At 41.4% G+C, this 21,972-nt stretch overlaps 1 protein-coding gene across 6 annotated transcripts in view; it reads left to right on the top strand.

Moving 5' to 3' along the window:
- Positions 1–21,674, top strand: part of JAK2 (Janus kinase 2) — a 274,729-nt gene extending 253,055 nt beyond the window's left edge. For 5 of the 6 annotated variants that reach the window (XM_056522184.1, XM_056522199.1, XM_056522209.1 and 2 more), the window contains 4 exons: positions 5,804–5,976; positions 6,555–6,672; positions 8,106–8,219; positions 12,492–14,309. In XM_056522184.1, the coding sequence (XP_056378159.1) occupies positions 5,804–5,976; positions 6,555–6,672; positions 8,106–8,219; positions 12,492–12,599 (513 nt within the window). In that variant the 3' untranslated portion in view covers positions 12,600–14,309. Of the gene's footprint in view, positions 1–5,803; positions 5,977–6,554; positions 6,673–8,105; positions 8,220–12,491; positions 14,310–16,383 lie in introns of those variants that run through there. The other variant, XR_008844274.1, reaches the window with a different exon arrangement.
- Positions 21,675–21,972: the final 298 nt, after the last annotated feature.

The raw sequence follows: 21,972 nt of genomic DNA, 5'->3' as shown, positions 1-21,972 counted from the left end.
TATTGGTGGTTAGAAAGGCTGAAGCCTTGATTTACCTCTGAGGAACAGTGTGTAAATCATCTTCAGCAGGCAGATTGGTTTAGCTAGTAGGTGCACAGCCCAGGCTCTCTCCCTCTTTGACCTGCACATCACACATGATAAACCCCACCATACTTTCTGTAATTTGCCCTGCTATGTTACTATAGAGAGGTTTTCTGTTTAAAAAAAAAAAAAAAGCAATAGACACCAGAGTGCAAAGAAATTTGACACCTAGTGGCCAAAACTTAAGAGCTGTTTTTCTGAGGTAAGGAGTCGTTTTTGGTAAATGAAGTGATTAAAAGCATTGTACTGTGAGCAATCAAAGAACATCATATTCTAGTTGTCAAAGTGCAAGACAGAAAAAGTAAAATTTAAAAAAAGGTATTGGCGATTTTTGCAATAACAAAAAAATAAATAAACAAAACAACCAAACAAAAAACACTTATCTATGTGTATCAGGCTGTGTGTATGACCTGAAAATAAACAGGTTAGTAATCCAACATGATTAATACTGTAAATAAAAAGCCAGAATTGCTGTGTTTGGATCCTTCTGCCTCCAAACATGGAAAGAAAAATTATCAGAATGTAATCCAAAATTACAACTGCAAAATATAGACGTTAACTCAACACACTTATCAAAAAAAGGCTAGAATAGAGCAACAAAAAAAATAAGGCAGTATAAATGACAGTCTATTAAATTAGATTAAAAATAATCTATATAAATTTGAAAAAAAGTCATTTTTTTGGGATAATGATGATGATGATGATGATGATGATGATGATGATGATGATGATGATGATGAAAAAATAAATAAATGCTGCACCCTAAAGGCTCCCAAGTAGGCAACATACTTAAGGGATTAAGAATGTAGACACATTGGGGGGAATTCCTCAAGGGATTTACACAGGCTATTTTGTGTACAAAAGTCGCACGTGCGATTTTTGTGCGACTTTTAGTGGTACTTTTAGTGGTACTCCAGCCTGCGTGATTTCTCCCAATCCAGCTGTTTTACACGAGTTCTGTTTTAACTTAGCTGTAGGCAGGGATTTACTAACTGCGACTTTTGTTAAAAGGTCACACAAAAAGTCGCAAGTGGGGTAAAAAGTCGCAAATCGACACAAAAAAAAAAGAGGGCTTAGAAAAAGTAGCGTAAAGTCCTGCCCGCATCTAACATCCGCTGGCTGCTCGCATCTCTCACCCGCCACCCGTTTCTGTCACTGGCTGCCCACATACACCAGCCAACTCGAAGCATGCCCTTACAGTGAGGACATGCTGGGAGTTGTATTCTTTCAGTAGCTAGCTGGCAGGTGTTAATTGCAGGCGTGTAGCAGCTGGTATATGTGGACGACGGGTGCTATATGGGGGGGGGGGCCGCGTGGTGTTTGGGGGGTTGTGCCGCGTGGTGTTTGTATAATGCAGGAGGTGGGGGGGTGTAGCAGCTGGTTATGGATGTGGGCTGTGGGGAGCAGAGCCGGCCGGCTGGGAACCTTGAATATAATACTATGGCATTGTATATTCAATCTGGAATCTGAAATTACAGTGCCGTAGTATTATCTTCATGGTTCCCGGCCGGGAAGCGGAGCACTTGTCACCTGCGCGCACCACACAACTACCCCCCCCCCCCCAGCATGTCCTTACAGTAAGGGCATGCTGGGATCTGTAGTCATGTTGCGCAGGTGACAATCGCTGTGCTCCTCAGCCGGCTACCATGAATATAAAACTACGGCAACAGGAGAGCAGTGGCGTCGCTAGGGGGGGGCCAGAGGGGGCCATGGCCCCCCTAGATCAGACCAGGCCCCCCCAATTTAAAATAAATAGGGATGTCCCGATACATTGATGGCTCCGCCCCCAGCAAAGGAGAGGACGGGCCGAGAGCTGACAGGTCACACAGCAGAGCGGCCGCTTCATGTGAGGTGAGTGATGTCCCCGTGTCCTGCCTCTCTACCCCCCTGATCAGCAGTATAACCCGGGGCTGAGTAATGTGTATGGTAGCAGTCCAGAGGGGTCACTTTCCCTCCTCCAGTGTCCACAGGTCACCAACAGGCCACATTATCACAACAATTTTTGGGAAAAATCGCTGCAAAAATTGCGCGCTTTTACCGCGATTTTTCGTAAAACAGCGCAATATTTGCCGCGATTTTTCCGTAAATTGTTCTATTAATGTGACCTGTTGGTGACCTATGGACACTGGAGGAGGGAAAGTGACCCCTCTGGAAGGACAACATGTGAACACACTGCTAGTTTATCATTAACCCCTTAAGGGTACATTCACATGTACAGGATCAGCTGCATATTTTTGCTGCATATTTTGTGCAGCTGATTTTGCAACCCATTAGCTTCAATAGGTAGCAAAATCAGCTGTAGAAAATATACAGCAGATCCTGTACGTGTGAACGTACCCTAAAGGCTCATTCAGGGGTGGATCCACAGTGTATTTTACGCTGCAGATCCACCGACAATGGACCCTACAGTGCTGCCTCCATCTGTGCCTGCTCATAACGGCAATCCTCCGCTACGAGCAGACACGCTTTGATGTGTATACTCGCACACATCATGGCCGCTCCTCCTGCTCTCTGAGCTAGGCCGAGAGCAGCCGCGATGTGTGCGAGTATACACATCAAAGCGTGTCTGCTCGTAGCGGAGGATTGATGTTTTGATCAGGCACAGATGGAGGCAGCACTGTAGGGTCCATTGTCAGGGGATCCGCAGCGTAAAATATGCTGGGGATCCATCCGTGTAAATGAGCCCTAAGGACACAAGGCGTATGTGTACGCACAGTGCCTGCTCCCACTGTGTTGTATAAATTATTAGCTAGAACCCTCGGCTAATGCCAGACATCACCAATCAGGCTGATGTCCGACATTAACCCTTTAGATGCTGCTATCAAAGTTGATGGTAGTGTCCAAAAGTTTTAACGCCTTAAGGACCGAGCTTTTTTCCATTTTTGCACTTTTGTTTTTTCCTCCTCACCTTTTAAAAATCATAACCCTTTCAATTTTGCACCTAAAAATCCATATGATGGCTTATTTTTTGCGCCACCAATTCTACTTTATAATGACATCAGTCATTAACCCAAAAATCTATGGCAAAAACGGAAAAAAAATCATTGTGTGTGTGTATATATAATATATATATATACGTATGCATATATACATATATATATATATATATACACACACGCACACATGTTTTAAAATTGCCCCCCACACTTTTGTCACTGGCCCCCCATGTGCCCCCCCTAAATATGAATGCTGGAGACGCCACTGCAGGAGAGGGCTAACAGTCAGGACTGAGAAGGGGCCCTCCACTGCCGGCATGGTTTATTTATTTTTTTGTTATAAACCTTCAGCCTGCAAGCCTTGTTAAAACGCAGGGGCCGCGTTGCGCTGACAGGGAAGAGAGCTGAGAGGGAAGCTTCTCCCTTTATCTCATGCCCCTCTGTGCTGATGGGCCTGGTTAAGCAGGCCATGCTGTGTTTCCTGCGTCATCACAGACCCGAACACCCACCAGTAATAGAAAGACTTAGGCTGGGTTCACACCACGTTTTTCAAATACGGTTACCGTATACGGTTTACCGCTAAAAAACGTATGGCAAAAACCGTATACAACCGTATGACTCCAAATTAAAACGGTTTTGCTATTTTGTTGGAATTAGTTTTCCAGCAATTTAATAAAGTTACTATTGTTCTATTGAAATTCCAATCTGCGCATGTGTCAACTCCAAAAACGGATTAGAAAAACTGTGTGCAACCGTATTCTGAAATTCTGTGTACGGTTCTCATAGGAAACAATGTTAAAAGAACCGCATACGGTTCGCATACGGTTTTCCAACCGGTGGCAAAAACGTGGTCGACAGCGTTTTTGCCTACGGTTGAAAAATCGGCAAAACCGTATCCGAGGCAAAACGGATGCAACCGTACACAACATTTGGAATACGGTTTACAATGCATTCTCTATGCATACGGTTTCGGATACAGTCGTATACGTTTTTTTGCGGAAAACCGTATACGGTTACCATATTTGAAAAACGTGGTGTGAACCTAGCCGTACCCTGCCCACTGCTGATGCTGCTCTTTTTAAGTAAGTAACTTTCTTGGGGGAGAGGGGGAAGGTTGCAGTTCGGGAGACAGTGGGAGGTAAATGGGAACTATTTCAGTGTTTCCCAACCAGGGGGCCTCCAACTGTTGCAAAATAACAGCTTCCAGCATGTCTTTGGCTTTATGAGCATACTGGGAGTTGTAGTTTTGCAACAGCTGGAGGCCCCCTGGTTGGAAAACGCTAATCTATCTATCTCATATCTATCGTGCTGCTGCCAGCATATTTTTTTGCTTTCTTTAACCCCTTAGGTACTCTACCTATTTTCACCTTAAGAACTCAGCAAATTTTCATTTTTGCATTTTCGTTCTTTCCTCCTTCCCTTCTAAAAATCATAACTCTTTCAATTTTGCACCTATAGACCCATATAAGGGCTTGTTTTTTGCGTCACCAATTGTTCTGTGTAATAACATCACTTATTTTATAATATAACTTGCGGCGAAACCCAAAAAAAATTTTTTGTGGGGTGAAATTTAAAAAAAAAAAAAAATTTTTGTAAATTTTGGGGGCTCCCGTTTCAACACAGTGCATTTTTCTGTAAAATGTACACCTTATTTTTATTCTGTAGGTCCATACGGTTACTAGGATACCCAATTTATTTAGGTTTTATTTTAGTTTAATACTTAAGTTATAACTACATGCACCAAAATGTGTATGTTTAGAATTGGCATCTTCTGACCCTGGTAACGTCAGGCTGTTGCTGCTTTGTTGGTATTGTGCTGAGAATGAAAATAGGGGGAACCCTATGCATTTTTTTTTTTTTTTTAATTTTGTAAAAAATGTGTGTGGTTCCCGGTATTTTCATTCTCAGCACGATACCAACCAAGCAGCAACAGCCTGACGTTACCAGGGTGGGTTAGGACCATTGTTACTGGCCCTCCCCAGCCTAAATAACGCCAGCCTGTTACCGCCTAGGCCCAGGAGTGCCATTTTTTACACTGCGGGCCTGCTGGTACCGGCTCTGGTGGGGGTGGGTATCAGGGTAATAATTGGCGGTTAGCGCTAGCTGTTTTTGGGGATAACTCTAAGCCCTGGCTTAGTAATGGATTCAGTCTATAAGACTGCTTCCACTACTAAGCCTGTTAAGAAAACTAAAAAAAAAAAAAAAAAAAAAAAAAAAACACCACACATTTAAAAAAAAAAAATTATTATTCCAAAAAACACTCCCCCACAAGCCCTCATTAACCATTTTATTTATATTAAACAAAAAAAAATGCTGGTCACCGTAGTCCAAAGTAGTCCTTTGCATACACGGAACTGACATTAGAAAAAAAATATACAAAAAATGGGTTAGTTCATTTAGGGGAAAAAAAGGGGGTTAAAAAAATGAAATAAATACATACATATATCACACATGTTTGTCACAAATGTGGCTTTAGAGCAGAAAAGGAGGAGAAGAGGTGGTGTTACAAAGTGGTGTTCTGAAATAATTTCTTGTTTTTTGCTTACGTATGCTAAAAAAAAGTGTTTTTGCTTATGTATGCCAAATATATCAACCCCCCCCCCCCCCCCCTGTTATAGTACGATAAATGTTTTACACGTAAGAAACTCTTACACCATGGAAAACAGTGTACGTAAGTGGTGTACTTAAGCACAGCTTGATGAACTCCCCCCATTGAGTCATAGTTGTAGATTAGAATAAATCTGCTTTGTAGATATATACATTGTGTTTTTTCAATGGCTTTACAGGGAATGGAATATCTAACAATCAAGAGGTACATTCACAGAGATTTGGCAACTAGGAATATTTTAGTTGAAAATGAAAACAGAGTGAAAATTGGGGATTTTGGATTGACAAAAGTGCTACCCCAAGACAAAGAGTATTACAAAGTTAAGGAGCCTGGTGAAAGTCCTATATTCTGGTAGGTGAAATGAGAGACCAAGTTTTTTCTTCATATAAATATGACAACACTTATAATATAAACTCTGTCAATGGCTTCAACATATCAATTCTGATTTTAAGTTGATAAAGGGGTTTTGTGGGCTATAGTCATTGCTGATTGGCAGGGTCTGACACCCGGCACCCCCACAGATCAGATCCACCCGCACTACATAGTGAATGGGGCCAGAAGTAGTTGGCTCTGTTCACTATAGCACCACATAAGTGCAGCTCCATTCAGGTGAGCAGGAGCTGAGCTACAGTGAATGGAGCCAACTGCTTCCAGCCCTGTTGTTCGCTGTGTACTAAAGGCACCAAACAACTAATGTGGTGGGGTGCCTGGTATCTGCATTTTATAGCCAATCCTGAAAATAGGCAATCACTCATTCTAGCCCGAAAAAACCCTTTAAATGTATTTTCTTGTTAGGACTATCTTCTCATATGTGTTCATAAATAATTTGGTATTTTCAACGCTGGTGACCTGGTATAATATGGCTTTACTGTATCGTATCATGTAATTTGGTTCTTGTACTCATTTCATTATCTATGTCATCCTTACAGGTATGCACCAGAAAGTTTGACTGAGAGCAAATTTTCTGTGGCCTCAGATGTCTGGAGTTTCGGAGTTGTCGTCTATGAACTGTTTACATATAGTGAAAAAAACAAAAGCCCCCCATCAGTAAGAATGCTAGAAGACTAAATAAAACAAATGTTTCTGCTTGGGGTTTTACTTCCAAGATGAGCTGTACTACCAATGATAACTTTAACCTTTTGTGATTCCTTTGCATGCTCATAACACCTTCCCTCAACAATTACACAATACCTAATATAACCTTAATCAAAGTAAATTAATCTCCAAATGCAACCAAATAGGTGAACTACATGGATGTTCAGAAAATATTAATGCTATGTTTGATACAGACACCTATCTATTATTTGTGAGGCTGCCATAGGAATGGAACTACTTTATCCATCTGTCAGGAAGTCACATGACTCCCAGGAATATCGTTTTTATGATCAGTTAACTATGAAATGGTTATGACAACAGTTTGTGTGGCTACTTGTCCTGTTACAGCGCTAAGTATATTTGTTGATCACACAACTTGCCCAGCTAACTTCTACCTATTACTCATCATTTAAGAATACCATCTGTTAGTTGTATTATGTTGAATTATTATTGTGTTAAGATTCTTCTATGATACAATATGACTTACAAGTCAGAAGTAGGGGATTATGATAATTCTCTTTTCTTCTGGCCCACTGTACATCCTGCATGACAGGAAGGTTTTAATGCTTAAGCAATTTGTGCCCATGCAAAAAGTGTTTGTGTCATGCAGGATATCTGGAATTAAGAAAGTGTGACTAGACAGGAGTCTCCTTTCTTTTACTGGGGGGGGGGGGGGGGGGCATTTTTTTAAAATTATTTAATGTATTTATTTTTACATTATATTCTTAATCTTTATTATGAGGGCATAGGTTAGCAGGGACACGTTTTCTGTGTGCTCCTAAATTGTGTCTTCTCTGTATGGCCCCTCTGCTGAGAGAAGCACTGTGATGTTATTACTGATGTCACAGGCATTATTTTGTAGTGCCTAAAAAAAACATTGTATTCTTAGGGAAAACAATAATATGTTACATATGTTTTCATACAAATCCTGTCACTGAATGGCAACCAATCATATTGCTTCTTTTATTTTTCAGAGGCCTTTTTTAAAATGAAAGAAACCGGTTGATTGGTTGCTATGAGCAACTGGCCAACTTTACCTCTGCACGGGTTTTGATAAATCTCCTCCATTATTTGGATGTAGTCTAAATGTGTTTTTTTCTGGCATTAAAATTGTTCACTTTGCCTCTCTCCTAACTCCAAAGACTGCTATGACCCTTTATATTTAGCTAAATCTGAGTGCATGCCGGATGCATTCTGCTCAATTTTCCAGTGGACAATGTATGAAGGAAGTTTTTATACAAAGCAGAATGTTTTTTTAAATAGTTTCATGCATCCATAAATCAATATGCAATGACTGATTATGGGTGGTTACTTTCTCATTTGTTAGGCTTTGTATAAAACTATGGCATATCTACAAATTGTTGTTTTTTTTTGTTCACTTACAGGAATTCATGAGGATGATTGGCAATGATAAACAAGGGCAAATGATTGTATTCCATCTAATAGAGCTGCTGAAGAATAATGGAAGACTGCCACAACCAGAAGGGTGTCCTAGCGAGGTACTGCATTTTTTCCCAGTAGTTATGACAAGCTTATTCTGCTACTCATTGTGCTTTTGCACTAATTTGCAACTGACATGTTGATCTAAGAGGCCACTTAAATATAACTGAAACATTGTATGTATTAATATAAAATTAATATATTAAAACTGACACTTTCTACACAAATTTATAAGCAATATAACATTTCAGCATAAAAAATTAGCAAACACTGTGAAAGAAAAAAACTGTCTGGTTTACCCATTACAACTAATCACAGCTTAGGTTTCACATCTTACCAAGCTCTGGTAAAGTGAAAGCTTTGCTGTGATTGGTTGTTATAGGAAAATCACTCCAATTTTAATCTTGCTCAGTTTGATAAATCTGGGCCATAGAGCAGTCAATCTCCCAACACTAGACATGCACCATACCATGTCAGTAATCTTGTTGTTTTGTGTAACTCCTAGGGCTTTGTTCACATGTGAAGTTTGATTTTAGCGGTACCACCACGTTTTTAGCGCTAGTTTCCGAAATTGCTGTAAAAATTGCACAATTACATGCCACTTGTGAACATAGCCAGGGGTACACTGGTGTAAAACAATTTTTTATTTATTTTTTAAATCAACTGGTACCAGAAAATGATACAGATTTGTAAATTGCTTCTATTTAAAAATCTTAATCCTTCCAGTACTTATCAGCTGTTGTATAATACAGAGGAAGTTGTGTAATTCTTTTCAGTGCTGACACCTCTGTGTATATCAGGAGCTGTCAAGAGTACAAGCAAATCCCCATAGCAAACTTCTCCTGCTCTGGACAGTTCCTGACATAGACAGGGGTGTCAGCAGAGAGCACTGTGGTCAGACTTGAAAGAACTACACAGCTTCATCTGTATTATACAGCAGCTGATAAGTACTGGATGGATTAAGATTTTTAGATAGAAGTAATTTACAAATCTGTATAACTTTCTGGCACCAGTTGATTTGAAAAAAATAGTTTTCCACCAGAGTACCCCTTTAAAGGAACAGGCTTTTTTTGTCCTTTAAATTAATAATAATTAATGGTGGAGCAACACAGCCTAAAGCATAAACATGTTACTATGCTATCATGCCAAATACATTTTATATTCATTTATTTTGTTTTAACTTCATCCTTAAACTTGCAATCATTCCTAGAGTACATTGCAATACTAATACAATACAATCCAGGCAGAAAAATATAGAAAGTGCAGGCACTGCTGAACTACCATAAAGCCAGTCTTTCAGAGAGGTCTAATTCGGTGAATGTAATTGCACACAGTATGTGGAATGGTGGTGCTCATTTGTGAAAAAACAAGAACATATGTATACATTCCAAGACTGCAGGGATGACAAAGGCACTCGCCAGATATAGTGTGACTACCTCTTTATTGCTTGAAGTACCTTCGTGCAGGTACAGGCGGCCGCAAGCCGCTATGAGTGTAAGACGCCAGTGTGCATTGATTGGTGACAGCTGTTTCTTTCTGAGAGGAACTTCAACAGAGCATTCATGGTGTCTTACACTCGTAGCGGCTTGCGGCCGCCTGTACCTGCTCGAAGGTACTTCAAGCAATAAAGAAGTAGTCACACTGTATCTGGTGAGTGCCTTTGTCATCCCTGCAATCTTGGACTGTATACTAATGTAATGCAGCCTACTGTCAGTTTACTAATTCCCTATTACACATTTCTTCTGGCAGGTTGTGATAGGGGTACTATCACAGCAGAGCGTACAATACCGTATATACTCGAGTATAAGCAGAGTTTTCCAGCACGATTTTTCGTGCTAAAAACACCCCATCGGCTTATACTCGAGTGAACTCTCCACCTGTCAATCCCTTCATCAGTGGTCTTCAACCTGTGGACCTCCAGATGTTGCAAAACTGCAACTCCCAGCAAGCCCGGACAGCCATCGACTGTCCGGGCATGCTGGGTGTTGTAGTTTTGAAACCTCTGGAGGTCCGCAGGTTGAAGACCACTGCGGCCTTCGTCATCATTCAGCCCCCCCCCCAGCCCCTTTTGTTTTGTACTCACCACCCCCCCTCGGTGGGAAGTTAGGGTGAGCTGGTCCGGGCCATCTATGCTGCAGGTACCATCCGGTTGGGATGGTTAGTAGTTGGGGGCTGTCCATTTTCACCGGGGGGGGGCCTCTTCTCCGCGCTTCGGGCCCGGCCCGGAGTAGTGACGTTGCCTTGACTGACGACGATGCACAAGGACGTTCATGCGCAACGTCCCTGTGCGTCGCCGTCAAGGCAGCGTCACTAGTCCGGGCCCGAAGTGCAGAGAAGAGGCCCCCCCGGTGAAAATGGACAGCCCCCACCAACTAACCATATCCCCACCAGATGGTCCCTGCAGCATAGATGGCCCGGACCAGCTCACCCTGACTTCCTGCTGAGGGGAGGTGAGTACAAAACAAAGGGGGGGGGGGGGGCTGGATGATGACGAAGGCCGTAGTGGTCTTCAACCTGTGGACCTGTCCGGGCATGCTGGGAGTTGTAGTTTTGCAACATCTTGAGGTCCGCAGGTTGAAGACCACTGATGAAGGGATTGACAGGCGGTGATGATGAAGGGGGGGGGGATGTTGATGAAGGCCGCAGTGTTCTTCAACCTGTGGACCTCCAGAGGTTTCAAAACTACAACTCCCAGCATGCCTGGACAGCCGATGGCTGTCCGGGCATGCTGGGAGTTGTAGTTTTGCAACATCTGGAGGTCCGTAGGTTGAAGACAACTGATGAAGGGATTGACAGGCGGTGATGATGAAGGTGCATTTTGATTTTGAATCCAACTTCAACCTGAAAATGTCCACCTTGTTCATCTTTGATAAAGCCAGCCCATACTAGCACCCCACCTCCACATGACTGGGCCAAAATGGAGCTCTGAGCTCTGTGCCCATTACTGATCCAGCCACGGGCCCATCCTTCTGGACTGCCAAGAGTCATCTTATTTTTATTCCCTCCATCATTGCTAATACTTAAACTGAAACTTTGTGTGAAATGTAAGAATCTTAGCTTTGCTACTGGCTGCCCGGCTGCTTAGTGCAACTACTGTCTGCAGTATAGATTAAGTATAGTTTAGCTCAGGGGTCTGCAACCTTTAAGACAAAAAGAGCCACTTGGACCCTTTTCCGAAGAAAAAAAAAAGAACTGCGAGCCGCAAAACCATTGTGACATTTAAAACAAATATAACACTGCATATATTGTTTCTTACCTTAATGCTATATATACAGGATCATGCAGTCAGCTGTCAATCTGAAGAAAAAAAGGACTTTTACTTAACAATGTAAAATATATTTCCGGGCCCCAGTGTACCATAAGTCATAATCATAATTTTTTGGGCCCAGGCCTGGGGTGGGCTGTTTGTGGGCCCATGCCTGGGGTGGGCTTTTTTGGGGCCCAGGCCTGGGGTGGGCTTTTTTGGGGCCCAGGCCTGGGGTGGGCTTTTTTGTGGCCCAGGCCTGGGGTGGGCTTTTTTGTGGCCCAGGCCTGGGGTGGGCTTTTTTTGGGCCCAGGCCTGGGGTGGGCTTTTTTGGGGCCCAGGCCTGGGGTGGGCTGGGGAGAGGGGGGTTAATGCACTGGGGAGAGGGGGGGGTTAATGCTGCTGCAGGGTGAGGGGTTAACGTTACTGCTGCCATGGGGTGAGGGGGTAACTTAAGACCTCTCCCCATGGTAGCGTTAACCTCTCACCCCGCGGCAACGATAACGCTGCTGCTGCTATGGGGTGAGGGGTTAAGTTACCCCTCACCCCATGGCAGCGGTAGCGTTAACCCCTCACCCCGCGGCAGCATTAACACTGCTGCGGGATGACGGGTTAACGCCCCGCTGTCAAGTGAGTAATGTACTTTACATACTCACCAGCTCCTCGCGTGGCGTCTTCCTCTCCCGGCGGCGCTCTTCGACTGAGGCGCAGGCCGGCGACGTCACTGTCATGTGACGTTACATTGTCACATGACAGTGAGGATCCGCGCAGCCCCGGAAGAAGAGACTCCGCTCCGATGGCACCAGGGCAGGTAAGTTAGCCGACGACACCCCGGCTCACGGGCTCAGATCATTCTGGGACACTGCATTGTCTCGGAATGAGGGTGACCGGGACCCGGGACAAACTCACAGAGCCGCGGCAAAGGTGTAATAGAGCCGCATGCGGCTCCGGAGCCGCAGGTTGCTGACCCCTGGTTTAGCTGAGCACTGCCGAGAGACTGTTGCAAAATCTAAACTAAAATGTTGCATTAAATAGATGAGAGGGTTTTAGGTATTAAAGGTAAAGTTTTCCCTTTTGTTCTCCGCAGATATATCTCCTCATGACGGAGTGCTGGAATAATAACATCAGCCAACGTCCTTCCTTTAAAGATCTCACTGTAAAAGTTGAACGAACACGGGATTCTATGGGAGTATGAGGGGAGGACAATTCACATGTGGACAGAGCTTGTATTTTACCTGCAGAATGAAATGCATCATTGCAGATCTCTTGCTTTGGAATGAAAAATTCAAACCTATATGTGACATGTTCAGTTTTTGTGCTAGCCCAAGTTTGCTTGAATCCTGCGACTTATGCACTTAGCTAAGGCAGCACATTGAGTTCTTCAAGCAGCACAGCCAGGGAAGATGTGAACGAACATGGTGGATGGACAATTCTACATTCAAATTGCAGAGATTTATGTATCTTCATTATCTATGAGGAGAGTTCGGAAATGCACAGAATATTTGTACAGTTAGTTACAGACTTTACATGACCTTTTTCCAAGGGCTTTTATTGAATCTAGCACACATTAAACATTTGAGTATGTATATTGGTCCTTTTCTGTAAATTTGCTGAATTATAAAAACATATTTAATACATATTTGAGCAGATCAAGGTGTGTACCCGCCATACTCATTTAGCAATATGGATGTTAAAACAAGGATAAGCTTTTCTATGAGTCATAATAAAGGGAACAAGCATCACCATTTCACACCTCCCCAAGTGCTTTTACAAGAATAGGGCAAACATACTGCCAGAAAGTAGCTGCATATAAATGTTACTACATGCTTGTCTTGTATGCCTGCCAATAAGTGATTTAACTATGTACAGGTTTTTGTTGTTGTTAACCTAGCGATGACTTTTTTGAACAGTTGTATGACCATAAGCTGCAGCAATTTCAGCATTTGATGGCATAGACTGCATTTGGCTGAACACCATGTTTTAAGGATGTGACAAGTTGCAGTGAAGTGGCTTTAGTGGTTTGCAGTCATTTTGACACTTCGCCTCAAGTAAGTTGTCTGTACTTCATGTCTTCTAAAACTTTTTTGGATTTCACAATGCAGCTTGTAAAATTGACTTGTCAGGATTAAAATGCAGTCCAGTATCTCAGCATCATGTTATAAAGCAGAAGAATAGAGCAGACTAATATATAGTTGTCAGGGGAAAGAATCAATATAACTTAATTCATTTCAATATTTGATCACTCTTTGTTTAGGAGTCCAGTGGTTGGCCGTTCTGTAGAAGTGTACATACAAAGATACATTGTTTTTAGACACAACCTTTTTCTGGAAAATTGAGCAAAGCAGATTGCCATGGACAAAGTATGGCCCTTTTTTTATATAAAAACAAAAAACAAACAAAACACTGTGTCAAGTTGTTAGCTGAGAGTCAATAGATGAATATAAAATGTTTTTTTGTGTTTTTTCCTCCCTTACATGGCTTTCCTAGAATCACATGCCTCGGAATGACAAAAAATGCAGCTGAAAAAAAGCCACAAAAATGCATATACTAATACAGAATATTTAAGAAGAATATGGAGAACGAGAAAGTGTATTTTTGTGTGGCACTTTTGTTGGCCAAAAAAGCACATTGTAATTGTAAGACTTCTCAAGACAATTTGCTTTTGAATTTTCAACATGACTAGTTCCTTTTAAGTCTGTTATATCCAATGACTGAATAATCCACAATATTGTGTGGTAAATAACCTCCCAAAAACTTTAGCTTTCTTAATTTTTTTAAAATCACTGGAGATTACTTTGTTTCTGTGCGTAGACTCAAGACTAAGAGTATGGTCACAATGGGTGGATACGCAGCATATTTGACGCTGCAAGAAATGTGCTGAGCAGCAGGAAATACCCTGTGTGGGTAGGAGCAGACATAGGGCTTTCCCCACTACAGCCCTGTGTCTGCAATAAGGTTCAGGAGCTGGCCTCGTGTCACTGTTATGCCGGTGCATGCGGCTGGCCTCTGAACCTTATTGCAGACACAGGGCTGTAGCGGGGCAAGCCCTATGTCTGCTCCTAGGGCATACGTAATGTATTTCCCGCTGCTGGGCAGATTTCTTGCAGCGCCAAATACACTGCTTATCTGCCCATTGTGACCCTACCCTAAAGGAAAAAAAAGCTAGTGACCTTTTTTTTTTTTTAATCAGAGCCTCACTTACACACATAAATAGGGCTTAGTACCTATAGAGAAAAGTAGCACTGTTTCGGGACATAGCATGCTTTTTTATTTCATACAACCCCTCTCAATGTGTGTTAATTGATTACCATTGTGCCTTTTGTAAAATGTACTTTAACTGTTACGTATCTACAGTCATAAAACAAGCACTGAAGCACCAGTAAAGTGACCTCACATAAAGAGTTGGGGGAATGATGCATATAACGAATTGCTAGTATATGATGTAAATGTTAAGGATGCAAAATGTATGTTTAGGGAAACGATTTAAATCCATTGTAATGAAAATGTAGGAGCTTAACTAAACAGCATGTTTGAATGCCATAGACTACTCAGAGATGTGTATATTTTCTAGGCTTTTGAGGGTAAGGTCACACGTGCTGTATTTTGCTGTGAATTTTCTGCAGTTGATTTTGCTACCCATTGACTTCAATAGATAGGAAAATATGCAACAAAATATGCCATGTGTGACCCTATCTTAAAAAGGCATCTGTTGACTTTTTTACCCTTATAACTACCTTTCATAAGCTGGTTGTTAGTAGCTGGTTGTAAAGGCTCGTTTCATGTTTAGTAATTATCTGATACTTCTATTTATAATGAATTTAGAAAAAGTAAAAAATAAATAAAAAATAACAATAGAAAATTTGGAAAGTCCCAAACACAAACTTTATTTCTTTTGTGCACATTTTTCTGAAGGCAGAGAATAATGTACACATTGAATGTCATGGCTACCTATAGGGGCTATTATATGTATAATTAGAAGGACAATTTAAATCAATGATAGATCTAGTCATTTATTAACAAATGTTCTGTTACACATAGGCCATGTTTCAACAGTGCCACCAAGCATTTCCTCCAGAAATATGCAACTGCCGCCCATTCATTTGCATGTAAATTATTCCCATTGTGAATCTAGTTGTCTATGCACATATTAAACATATGTCAGGAACATAATCTCTTAACCTTAAATAAACCCAGCCAAACTTGTGTTAATTTCCATTATGATTAAAAACATTTCTTCAGTAATTTTTAATATAATCTCAGTGAACCCTCTCCAAAAGACCACCATTCAGAAGACCACCACCTTATCAACTTTTAAACATTTTTCAGTGGCTTCTCAAAGAGTTTTATATTTCCATCTGTCTGTGAATCTGTCAGATGAAACAAGGCTTCATTAAAGTAAGAGGTGCAGTCACATTGCTGGCGTACGTATATACGGTAATTGTCACGGTGTGTTCAGTGCTCGATGTCGGAAACTGTTCTAAGTTTACACACATAGGAGCTGCTGCTGTGACGCCCCCCCTCATTAACCCCTAATGACTCCATTTTCCTTTACTTGGCTGCTATCCCGCTTACTGCCTCCACACTGCATTGTCCTCTGTGAAGTCCCCGGAGCTTCAGGTCTTCCCCCTCCTCAGTGTGCTGCTCTCTCTCTCTCTTCGGCTTCTACTCTGTGTGTGGCGCATTCTCCGCCTGTACATGCAGAAGAGGAAAAAGCACCCCACGATAGCACATGGAGAGAAAGACCCTGCACCCAGGGACTGGAAACCAAAGGATATAAAAGTAGACTCCTCAGCCACAGTGGATTACTGAGACTTATAGAAGGATCTTCTCAATAGTAGTTTAGTTAGTCAAACAGAATTAGTGAAGTCAAGCCAGGGTACCACCAATGAACCTTAACCATGTCATTTTGTAAGCCTAACCTTTTTTTTTCATTATATGCGTCAAACATGCTTTTACTGATTTCCCTCTCACCATGACAGCACCATGGAGATCAATACCAGAAACTAGAGAATTAGGGAAGTATGAAAGACTGAGAGATCCACATCCAACCAATAATGACTAAAGAAGGTATGTTGCTGCCTTACAGATCTGCTCTGATGATGCCTCCCTTTTCTCAGCCCAGGAGGCTATTGTTTTAGTTGAATGAGCTCTGACACCAGAAGGAACTGGGGACCATTTGTAGATATAGTCCAGTTGAACTGTTTGTTTGATCCACCTCGCTATGGTGTCTTTGCTAGCTTTCTGCCACTTTTTTGCCCAGCAAACTGTTTGTCTTTCTAAATTCTGTAATTTTGTCTAAATAGTGAATTGAACACCTCCTGATGTCCAAGTTGTGAAACTCCTCTTTTCATGGGAGTGGTTATGAAAAAAGGATGGCAACACTCTTAGACACTCTTGCGGAATCCAGAAAAATATTGAAAATGTTAAATGTTTTTGCTGCCACAGAAATTCTGCCGTATGAACAGAGCAGCAGAATACCATTAAAATCAATGTAATTGCAATAAGAAGGCCATTCTGAGGGACAGAATATCTGTGGAATATATGTAAATGGCTCAAAGATGCTAGTTGTGAGGGCCTGAAGGACCGGAGGCAGATCCCAAGATATAGACTTTGGACACTTACCTGGAGAAAGTATATTAGCTGCATATTAAACCTCACAATCCATGGGTAATCAACTAGTATTTGCACCTTTTAACCCCTTCCCGCCCTAGGAAGTATGCATACGTCCCAGTTGCTAACATGTTAGGGAAACTGGACGTAAGCATACGTCCTGGCGATATCCTGCTCAGTGCGATGCGCTGCAGGAGATCGCCGTCGGGGCTCGGCTGTCAGAGGGAATCTATGGGGTTGACATGGGGCAAGGGCTCCCCCTGTTCACCAATGGATGCGATCGCAGGATTCTGTTGGTTGCCATGGCAGCAGCCTCTAAAGGTCCATAGGCTGGATCGCACAGGCTGTTAAAAAAGCGCAAACTTTGGTCCAAAATGTAGAAAAAAAAAGATCAAAAGGTAGCATGAATCGCAAAAATTTTACCAATAAAAAGTACAGTTTGTACTGCAAAAAATAAACCCTGATACAATGTGGCTGGATGAAAAAAAAAATTATGTCAGAACATGGCAACACAAAAAAGGGGAAAAAAGGATTTTGTTCAGAAAAGGAAAAAGAACATAAAACAGCTATATAAATTGGGTATCACCATGATCATACCGACCCACAGAATAAAAAGAACATAATTTTTACCATACAGTGAATGCCTTAAAAGAAATAATTTAAAAAAAACGTCATAAATTATTTCAATTTTTTTCACAATATTTTGGAGTTTTTCACAAAAAATGCTGCATGAATCAGCAAAGATTTATTACTTATATAAAGTACAGTATGTCTCCTAAATAAAAGCATGTCAAAGCAGAGAGCACTGTGGTCAGACAGAAAGGAAATTCAAAAAGAAAAGAACTTCCTCTGTATTATACAGCAGCTGATAAGTACTGGAAGGATTAAGATTTTAAAAATAGAAGTCATTTACAAATCTGTTTAACTTTCTGGCACCAGTTGATTTATAAAAAAAAAAAAAAAAAAAGGTTTTCCACCGGTGTGCCCCTTTAACCCCTTAATGACGCAGGACGTATTTTTTCGACCGTACTAACTATGTATACCTACGTCCTGCGCCGCCTCCCAATATGTGAAGCACACTGAGCGCGCTTCATACCCAGCAGGTCCCGGTTGCTACAGCAACCAGGACCCGTGGCTAATACCAGACATCGCCGTTCGGACTGATGCCCGGTATGAACCCTTTAGATGCTGCAATCAAAGTTGATCACTGTGTCTAAAATGGGAGAAAACTGTTGCTGGTTAGCTCAGTGGGCTGTTCGGGACCGCCGCGGTGAAATCGCGGCGTCCCGGACAGCTGAGAGGAGAGCGTGAGGCTTCTTACCTTCCTTCCCGTCATCCAGTTGTCACTCTGCTGCTCCATGCCTGGCATAGCATTGATCAGTGTCTGCAATCCAGGTATTGCATGTTATAGTCCCATATCAGGGGCTATAACATTGCGAGAAAAAAAAAAAGTGTATAAAAATTTATAAATGTGATTTCATAATAAATCTTCCATAATAAAAGTTTGTATTAACCCCCTTTTCCCATTAAAAAAAAAATGCAAATAAAAATAAGCATATGTGGTATTGCCGCATGCGTAAATGTCCAAACTCTAAAAATATGTTAATTGAACCGCACGGTTATTGGCGTACACATAAAAAAATTATGTATATCCTGCAAAATTGTATAAAAAGCGATCAAAAAGTCCCATCAAAATAAAAATGGTACCGATAAAAACTTTAGATCACGGCACAAAAAATTAGCCCTCATACATCACTGTATACGGAAAAATAAAAAAAGTTATAGGGGTCAGAAGATGACAATTTTACACATACGAATTTTGGTGCATGTAGTTATAATTCTTTTTTTAAGTAGTAAACAAAATAAAACCTATATAAATGAGGTATCCTTGTAACCATATGGACTAACAGAATAAAGATAAGGTGTAATTTTTACTGAAAAAGTGCACTGCATAGAATCGGAAGCCCCCAAAAGTAAAAAAAAATAGCTTTTTTGAATTTTGCCTCACATATATATTTTTTCTGGTTTCGCTGTAAATTGTGTGGAGAAATGATTGATGTGATTATAAAGTACAATTGGTGGCGCAAAAAATAAGCCCTCATATAAGTCTGTAGGTGCAAAATTGAAAGCATTATGATTTTTAGAAGGTGATGAAGAAAAGAGGAAAATGCAAAAACAGAAAAACCCGGAGTCCTTAAGGGGTTAATGTGGCGGTCTTAAAGAGGTATTCTGGCTTTAGACATTTTACCCCTTATCCAAAGGATAGGGGATAAGATGTTTGATCGCGGGGGTCCCGCCAATTTCCCTGCAGCAGCACTGGAGACATGACGTAATGCCACACCCCCATTGTGACATCATTGTGACCCCCTCTATTCAGGTCTATGGGAGGGGGCGTGATGTGATGTTACAAGGGGGCGGGGCGTGGCGTTACGTCACATCTCCAGTCCCAGAAACTTCTGGTTTCCGAGCCTGGAGACGCAGCTCCACACATAATGCAGGTGCTGCAGGGAGATAGCAGGGGGGTCCCAGCGGCGGGTCCCCGTGATCAGACATCTTTTCCTCTATTCTTTGGATAGGGGATAAAATGCCTAAGCCGGAATACCCCTTTAAGGCCTTTCTCTAAGCCTTACTAAAGGAAGTCTAAAATTGTTGCTATGTAAGCTTGTTAATGTGTAAATCTAAAATTGTCCTCTTCTGACCTCTATAAATGTTGTTTTTCCCATATACGTAGCTGTATGAGGGCTCATTTTTGTTTTTGATGAAACATTTTTTTATCACTTTTTATTATCATTATTATTATTATATATATTTATTTATTTTTTTCTGATATATGATGTGACCAGAAATATGCATTTTTGATGTTTGGTATTATTTACTTTTACACAGTTTACCACGCGGGATCAAAAACATATTTTAATGGGTCAATTATGTGCACAGCGATACCAGATAAGTTTTTTTTCAAATACATTTTAGGGAGGAGCTTTTAAATTATTTTAAAAACTATTTAATATTTTTTATTTTACTCTTTTATATGTTCTCATAGGGGACTTTTATATGCAGTTAATAGATTGAATTCACTGTATAATGCTATGCCTAATATAGCCTGGCTAAGCTAGTTTCCATTATTGAATCAGTAATCCAGCAGATAAATCTACCCTCCACCACCATTTAGCTTATTGGACCCCCCCCCGCAAATACGTTCCAGGGGCTTGATGAGCCCTCTAAGCTAACCAACATGGGGCATTTAAAACTTTTAGGTGTCATGATTTGCATTGATCACGACGTCTAAAGGGTTATTGATGAGGAGCTTCGGGATCGCCATTCCCAGTCATTAGCAGTGAGTGTCCAGCTACTGATAGTAGCCGCCACTCACCGCTATGTAGTAAGCACAGCTCCTGCACCCGCTTCATAGTCACTTAACATAGGCCCTTACATTAATGCCCATAGTGCATTAAGGTCTGGGCAGCAAGGGTGTAAATTTACTCCCGATGTTCTGATCGGGTTGACCAGATAGCTCTTCTGGCTGAACAAGAGTTGGTGGCAAACCTGGCCAAAAATCTAAGTGCACCAGTGAGAGTGGTAGCTTGTAGCTTCTGGGCCCCGATGCAAAATCTGCAACAGGGTCCCATATGCCAATTATATTACTGGTCTCTAATGTTCTTTGGGGCACCAGGGCCCCGGTGCGACGGCTACCTCTATAGCTATGCCCCTGGCACCAGATTAAAGAGCCTGCTGAAAAGATTTTTACAATTTTTTGACTGAAGAAGGCCAGGCAAAATTTCTTCTCTAGAAAATTGTTTTGTATTTGAGACTCCAGGTCCAAGTCATTTGTTCATGTACTTTTTGTCCATGGGGTCTTTAAGAAAATCAATATCTTCAAAAGTCATGGAAGATTTTCTAGATACTTTTGTTATAGGGGCATCAACCTTTTGTTATAGGGGGCCCAATCCCAGTTAGATGACACTTAGGTTATCTGACCTAAAACTATGCTTTCTGAATTAAAGCCTTCAAAGCCTATTTATTGCACATGGAATACTTATTTATGGACTGTATCACACAGAATATCTTATATAGTATTAGGTTCCATGGGGTCTTCCACCTTCATCGTTGTTATAACTGCTTTAACTAGTTTTCAAGCCACTAGAAATAACTATTTTCTTGAAGCCTCTCCTTCTCCAATAACCACAGAATTAGCATCAAAGTAACTATTAGAGAAGAGCAAAGTTACAGTGATTCGACTCGTCACAAACTTCTCGGCTCGGCAGTTGCTGACTTTAGCCTGCGTAAATTAGTTCAGCTTTCAGGTGCTCCGGTGGGCTGGAAAAGGGGGATACAGTCCTAGGAGACTCTCTCCTATGACTTTATCCACATTTTCCTGCCCACCGGAGCACCTGAAAGATAAACAACTGCCGAGCCGAGAAGTTTGTGACGAATCAAATCACTGTAACTTCACTCATCTCTAGTAACTATCGCTAAGTATGCTTTCATCCTCTGATACAATAATAGCTGAATATTCTGCAGAAGGTTAGACCCATTTCCTTCAGTTGCCTGAGCAAACAATTGCATCTAACTGATTGCACACTCTCCATGGTGCATTTTTTGTAGTTTTTATAGGGATGACTTCCTCAAAAAAAAAAAAAAAAATGCAAAATACCAGAAAGCATTATGGCTAGAAAAATGCAAGAGTCTTCTTTTTAATCCCTGAGTTTCCTGTCCGTGGGGGCAGTGTCCCTCTTTCCATGATGCCTTTGTGGTAAGGGCATCTTTTATGCTGCCATCTAGGCCAGCTAGATAAACTTAACAGCTCACCTAGGAAAAACAGTGTTTTAGTGACCATACAGTAAAAAGTTCTAAAAAAAAAATATATAATAATAACCCTGCAGTGAGTGTTTACAATTTTAGTCCGGCCCAGCCTGGGCCTTTTTGGGAAATATTTTTCTTTAGTATAAAAAGGCACT

Source organism: Hyla sarda, chromosome 1 (genome assembly GCF_029499605.1).
Source record: "Hyla sarda isolate aHylSar1 chromosome 1, aHylSar1.hap1, whole genome shotgun sequence".
Taxonomy (NCBI): Eukaryota; Metazoa; Chordata; class Amphibia; order Anura; family Hylidae; genus Hyla; species Hyla sarda.
The sequence above is the reverse complement of the archived record's forward strand: the minus strand, read 5'-3'. Positions and strand labels throughout refer to the sequence as shown.